At 42.1% G+C, this 6,840-nt stretch overlaps 1 protein-coding gene across 2 annotated transcripts; it reads right to left on the bottom strand.

Annotated features, from left to right (window-relative positions):
* Positions 1 to 1,624: 1,624 nt before the first annotated feature.
* Positions 1,625 to 6,567, bottom strand: LOC123071045 (probable DNA replication complex GINS protein PSF3). Of its 2 annotated transcripts, XM_044494507.1 has the most exons (8): positions 6,425 to 6,533; positions 5,859 to 5,880; positions 5,634 to 5,718; positions 5,461 to 5,532; positions 4,970 to 5,073; positions 4,654 to 4,746; positions 2,151 to 2,290; positions 1,625 to 2,047 (listed from the first exon to the last, which is right to left on the bottom strand). In XM_044494507.1, the coding sequence occupies exons 3-8, from the start codon at positions 5,676 to 5,678 to the stop codon at positions 1,917 to 1,919; spliced, it is 585 nt and encodes a 194-aa protein (XP_044350442.1). In that variant the 5' UTR covers positions 5,679 to 5,718; positions 5,859 to 5,880; positions 6,425 to 6,533; the 3' UTR covers positions 1,625 to 1,916. The 2 variants fall into 2 exon arrangements, with proteins under 2 accessions (XP_044350442.1, XP_044350441.1); XM_044494506.1 differs by lacking the exon at positions 5,859 to 5,880 and having other exon boundaries at positions 6,425 to 6,567.
* Between the last annotated feature and the right edge of the window lie 273 nt (positions 6,568 to 6,840).

A 6,840-nucleotide genomic window follows, 5' to 3' on the forward strand; every position in this document is an offset into this window, starting at 1 on the left:
ATTGTCTATAAGGAGGTTTTGGCATGATTAGTGTACATAATGCAACACTGCCTTTGTTTCATATATATGAGCATGCTTTGCTTTGTCTTATAATATTGGTATGTTGATAACTGTTGCGATCTTTTTATATAAGTATACGCATATATCAGAATCATGAATAGCAATAGGCTTTATATTCTAATCTGTTCTACAAATACATGAACACATACTGTTTTCTCTTCAGAGAAAGTATGGATGGAGTGTTGCGCTACTATTGTCAACTTTTTTATTGGTGTAGTTATAGGTTTGTGTCTATAATATCATCTATTAGATACAGGTCCTTGTTCTATGATGAATACATTGAATCATTTTTATGTGCAAGCCATGAATTTGCTTCACTAAGCTGAAATTTAGACATACATTGTTTGATTGTGCTAGCCTTAGATTGCACAGAACCATGTTCGACATTGCAGACTGGTTTATACTATAGAAGGCGTCGTTTCTATATTGTCGTTAAATACTTCTTCACCTAAGATGTTTTTTGTCTCATTAATTAATTTGACACTCTCTTTGTTGGCAGGGTCAATTGGAATCATGTGCCTTTCTGGATCTTGAACTGGCGATCTCCGTGAATAAGAGGGATCTCTCCTCCTTGTGTTTCCTGTTCGACAAAGTAAAGAAGAAACTTGCTTCCCCATGCTATTTCAGGGTTTCTTTCAAGGGTATAAGGAGAGTGTAATCCTTTAGTAGTCCATAGTTTAGCTATGCAGGCGTCATTGGTTTCTGGTTAGATGATACCAAGAGCGTTGCCTTGGAATATTTTGTAAATTGTTTAACAGTGCGTTGCAATAAAGTTTTCTCTTTCATGTAAAAGAAATGTTAGCCATGTGCTTTTATGATCTGTGTGGTAATGCCAAGCTGGTCAAACTACTCTATGTGAGAGTGAAATGTTAAACTGAGCAAACTGCTTTGTCATGTTTCACTGAATATGCACCATACATCACGCCCATTGCACCTACAGGCAGAATCACTGGTATATTTAATGCCATTTTCATTTCACACAAGATAACTTCAACATTACAATTTCATCAACAAAATACTGGCATTTCATTCATATACTTTGGACCATCCCCACTACCACACTTTGCCAAAAAAATAATAATACCGTTTTCATTGCAGATCTCAGTAATTCTTCGCACACAAAAGAAACTTTATGTTCGTCTACAGGGAGTACCCCCCCTCCCTATATGATGTGCTATCTTTGAAACCTTGCTCCCTGATGGCCTGACGGATTTTCCCAAGCATCAGGGTCAGCGGCTCAGGATGGTGGGGGGTGTCGCAGTTTTGAGAGTGGCGAACCGTTCGTGCACTTTGACAAACTGAATTTTCAGAAGCCACTCTCTTAGTATTATTATTATTAATTTTATTTGTACTGACGAACATATGGAGACGTGCATTGCACGTGCACTTTTACTAGTAGAAGATGAGAAATACTCCCTCCGTCCCATAATATAAGAGCATTTAGATGAGACTAGGCAAGACCGCAACCCAAGATTAAGGTAGAGGAGCTGCGAGGTGCAACTGCATAACTGATGGGAACGGGTCTCCTTCATGGAAGCACAACAGAGATTCACAAGTCAGCATGTAACTGCTTAAATGATTGGTTTCTTTCCCGTGTGCTAAACCAGGAGAGGAATAAGATGGGATGGCCAACCCAGGAGGCGAACCCCAGCCTCTTACTCCAATTAAGGTGTGTCCAACTGACAAATTGAAGATACGAGTATTCAAACAAACATATCAGGTACGCCGACGTCTGATCGCAGATCAGAACTGCCTTTCGCGCTTTTTCTGTTCCATACACTTACAGTACCAGATCGATCAGTGTGCAAACATTGGACCTCTCCCGCCCAGGCACTCTGCTCGACAGTAAAAATAATTCAGGGCGTCGAAGGCCCGTCAGGCAGCTTTGTCTTCCTCTTCCTTCCAAGAATGGACGCCTTCTGCAGCCTCGCACCCCCGACACGCCACTTCCTGAAGGCAAACATAGATTCCCTAGCAGATTCGAACACTTCACGGCGAAAAGAACCAAAGTTAACCCGACTTGGAGTGGTTGATATGGTACCGGAAAACAAACAGGGGAATGAGTAGATGCACGAGGGAGATGTTTGTACCTTGAGCTTCTTCTTTTGTAAGGCGCGTTGCGAACTTGGGCACTGTCATCGTCGAAGAGCTGTGTGCCTTGCTTAGTATCTCCTTGTACCTACTGGTGAACGCGTAGCGCAAGAACTGGCCAATGCTCTTGTCACCCACCCTGTTGATGCAGCCATACAAACTTCATAATTCAGTGAGGAAAATAATTTAGTCTGACCATTATAGTAGGGAAGTAATAACTCAAGTGTGGGGTTAAAGACCGAACTCCCCCTCTATTACACCACTTATACCTTTCAAAGTTTTGTGCTAGTCACATAGTCTAGTCCATACAAATTAATGGGATTGGGAATATACAAAAGGAAAAAATGGTGCAAAGTTACCTCAAATAGTAGAATGATATGCATTTAGAAACAAACTTTGAATGCTACAGATGCCCAGACATTACTACATAACAACTTCATGGGATCCCTAGCTCGTTGTACGAACTACAAAGGCAACACCTAACAATATTTCACAGAACTGACAAAATTGGAACAGCAGTGACGACTCCCTCCTGCAGGGGGTCTTTCAAACTGAATGTGGACAGTAACCAGATGGGTTGGGTGACTTGGGTCAATTTTATCACCTGCATATAGAAGGTGAGCAATTCAGAGCCTTTCCTGGTCTGCTTACAGGGAAATTCAGAGCTCTAAACTGACCACAAAAGAATGTGCCACACAATGCATGTCATGAAATGACACGTTGGCACTGTGATTGACATAGATCATATCTAATCCGAGAATAGTTACACCGTTTCAACCTAATCACCTGAACCATCAGGAGAAACTCAAATCCCAATTAGGATCACTCAGAGTATAACCACTGCACTGTCAAGTGGCACCTCTATATGTTCACCCAGTTTCTCACAACATGTGCTATAGCCTACAGGCAGCTAGCCGGCTACTAAACATTCAATTATTTATGTTCTAGTGCACACTAAAGTTGAAGGCAAACCACCATTGAGATCTATATCTGGGTCCTTGAAAATTTCAAGATTACGATGATTACAGTCAGCTCGTGTCCTAATTAAGTACATCGTCCAGAGTATGCCTTTGAAAAGGGACAAACCTCAAATAACCACAACTTGTTTATTTGGGAAAACTTAGTTACACTGTCGCAATGCAGCAAAATTATCCTAACGCTGGTGGCCAGTGAATTTTTTCAGCTGAGGCAGGGATGGGGTCCAATGGTCCTACGTATTGAAGGTGCCTCAGGAGTGAGCAATGCAGTAGAAGCACCTGAGTGTGGCTCCTTTTAGCTGCAATGTTTTGAACTGGTTCATGTTCTGTTCTAGTGTTTTTCTAGTGACCTGATTGTAAGTAGTTTCTGTGCTGGGAGCTGTGTTTCCAAGTTGAACCATTGCATCTTAGTCCTTGCAATAGATGTGCTACCTTACTGTGGTTGCATGGCTGGTCTTGGCCATGGCCGTCTTGTGTGACTCATTCGGGTGATGTATTTTCAATTTCATTTCTGAAATTGGGGGACTGGAGCTCTTGAATAAAAAAAAAGACTTAGTTATGGTGTACTCTGTTTGTATCATCATATGCACAGAATCAACGCATGTCCAGAGCACAAATTGACCTGGTGGCATCAGAGGTTATTTGTCACGTGTATGATTATATTTCCTAGAATGATGATTTGATCTTGGCAACAATGATAGAATCAGCAAGGAATATATTTGATCATTTTGAAGCGACCATATACTACCTTATTTGGAATAAAATGAAAGAACAAGAAGAACAATCAATCACATTTCAAGAAGGTGCAGTTTATTTGAATCTTGTTAGAAGCAAAACTACAAAGCTAAAGCAAAAAGGCATGTCTCCCTGTGACTTATTAAATCATTTGTTGGAGCAGACAAAGGGGAGCTTGCTGCCAAGTGCCAAATTGGAACAATAGAACATGCTCAGACCATGAGGCTGGAAGTTATAATCATTTGGATTAAACACCAATTTGAACATGGTTTGGTTAAATTGAGATGGGAGATAACATTGTGCGTGTGGTTAAAAGCATGTGTTAGTCTGAGCCCTCAGTAAAGAAAACCATATGATTGCCTTTCTGTTCACAGGCAGTCAACTTACCTATGCACAATTCACATAATTAACTGCATCTTTTCCCCAAGATTACAGCTACTTGAACTTACAGAAGTTCCTCCTATTTTAACTTAATATGCGACTGCAATTATCTTTCTTATGGGAATGTAAGCATTTAAATTTTACAAAATCAGAATCCATGTAGAAAGGATAATGCATTGTAGTGTTGTATGCCTACACAATTACCCGGTTATTGTAACTGAGAATATAACATGTCTAAGGCTCATGAAAGTTCTGCAAAGCAGTGGAGTGGGTAATCTATTTCTAACAAAGATCGTATAGAAACATTTTAATGAGAATTTGCGAATTTAAGATTGCACAGAGAAAGGTAAAGGGATAGAAAAAAATGGAAATAAAATAGAATGTGTAACTGAGGTCGTTCAGAACTTACAGAGGAACAATCTTGCATCCAAGCTCATAAAAGTAAGGGCACCGAACCCTCAAATCAACACAGGCTGCATCAGCTTGGATCTCCTTCCGAGTTCTGCATGCAAATTACGTCACACAAGCCACAAAACTCAACCAATGGGTATTTCATTCAGTTAAAAAGGGTATTTACTTAAAAGCATCATTAAGTTGACAAGAGGAATTTCCATGTAAATTTGTTGAAATGAGAACGATAACTACATACTACAGCATCCAGTATATATTAGTGTCTCTCTCAAGAATTACTACAAACACAAAAAACAGATTACGAAGAAGCCTACTTCTGGGTGAAGCAAGGAGGTACATTTATTGACACCGCTTGTTCCAGAGACAACATTCCATGCGCAAGCCAAAATGGAAGGTCTACTTTAGCACCCTTTCCAACCTGAACATAAAGAATATAAGAAATTAAGCATTGGAACCAGATAAATACTCTGATTCATTTTCCACAGTGGCAAGAAAAGGTGCTAAAAAACCAAAGCATCTAACTCCCAGTTGGTGTTTGCTAAGAAATAAGGCAGAGGGGCAAAAGAAAGCATCTAGCATTCCATATCAATTTTGCAAACTAAAATACGATGCATCTATCTCAGGTAAATATCATTCAACTAGTCAACGTGTTTGAAAAGTAATTTGCTCAAGAACAAACAGATCAGAGGAAGAATTGGCAGCAGTTTCCCATCAGCAAGTTTAACATAGCAGTTAAACATAAATACACAAATGCCGTTGGACAGATGCTTAAAGTCTTACACTAAGGGTCAAAAAAGATGCTTACACTGTTTCTCTCGGCACCAGGATCTAGCAGACCAACGCCATTTGCAGTTACTTGGAAAACAACCGAAATAAGCTGCAATTACAGTAGAGTATTCATGCCATCTGCACAAGCATAAATGAACCAGAGGATAACACGAGCATAAATGAACCAGAGGATAACACGAGCATGGTTACCTCCTCCTCCATGAGGATGTCGGCAACGTCGTAGTAACAAGGCATTTCGCCAGGTGGGACAGGTCACTGTTTCTTATTCTCAACCCTGCATGAACAATTTGCAGTATGCCGATGAGAGAAAGTCCAACTCACTCACCAAATGTGGCCTCCTATATATTAAGGCTCCATTTGGATGTTGATGTTGATATTGAGGGCCATGGAATTGAATTGGTCCCAACATCAAACCTCGCAGACATTGATATTGAACCTGAATAATGTTATTTGGATGTGTTCAAGAATAGACACTTGGAATTCACATGAGAGACTGAATTCTGAATATTATTTGGATGATCATTGTCCAAAATGGAATTGCTCATTTGTAATAGGATGAACATTGTACTTTGAACATAAACGCTCTTATATTTCTCTACAGAGGGAGTAATGTTTAAAACTAACTTGTGTGCAACATGTGAATATCTGTGGAAGGTTATATGTCAAGAATACAACAGCAGCACTTGTACAGAAATAACAGCACCTGCACAGCAGCGCTTACACAACAGCAGCCGCCATGGGGTGACGGAAATGGGGGCGAGGGGAAAAGGCTCGGTCGCCATGGGGTCCCGGCGGTGGTGGGTGAGGGGGCGACGCGGCGGTCGCCATGAGTGGCAGGAGGCAGCGGCCGGCATGGGCTGCTGGCCGAGCCGCATCCGACATGGAGGACGCCGTCGTGAGGGGCAGATGGGCCGACGCGTAACGCCGCAGAGAGAAAGGAGGGGGGTGGGCGGGGAGATAAGAGGAGGATGAGGGCTGACCTGCGGCGCCGCCGTCGATGCCTGCTGTGCTTCCCAGCGCCGCTCCTCGTGTCCTCCCGCGCGCTTTTCGCTTCTGATTTTCGGGGAGCGCGGGCGAAGCAGCACTATCAGAGCATCTACAGGGAAATACTACCGGAAAGTGTTTTTTACCTGAGCCAGGAGCTACCGGTGATCTTCCCACCTGTTGAGTATATTGTGTACGTGTATATGTGTGTAGGGCCCATCTCCTGTTTTCCTTGTATAGTTCAGGTTGTGACCCATCTCTGTACTTATATATACGTGCCTGGTGTACCGATCAATATATCGCGATTGCACAGCCATAACTTGTCCTTCTACATGGTATCTATCGCAGCAAGATCCTAACCCTAGCCGCCGCCGCCGCCGCCGCCGCTGCCTCACGCCGCCGTCACCAGCCG

The sequence above is a fragment of the Triticum aestivum genome, chromosome 3B (assembly GCF_018294505.1).
Source record: "Triticum aestivum cultivar Chinese Spring chromosome 3B, IWGSC CS RefSeq v2.1, whole genome shotgun sequence".
Classification (NCBI taxonomy): domain Eukaryota; kingdom Viridiplantae; phylum Streptophyta; class Magnoliopsida; order Poales; family Poaceae; genus Triticum; species Triticum aestivum.

What these genes read in the sequence shown, in the direction of transcription:
- LOC123071045 (XM_044494506.1), bottom strand. Translation starts at nt 5,678, where the DNA reads ATGCCTTGTTACTACGACGTTGCCGACATCCTCATGGAGGAGGAG. An exon ending in GGATGCAAGATTGTTCCTCT is followed by an intron (nt 2,291 to 4,653) that starts GTAAGTTCTGAA and finishes CTGCATCAACAG; the next exon opens with GGTGGGTGACAAGAGCATTG. An exon ending in TACAAAAGAAGAAGCTCAAG is followed by an intron (nt 2,048 to 2,150) that starts GTACAAACATCT and finishes TTCGCCGTGAAG; the next exon opens with TGTTCGAATCTGCTAGGGAA.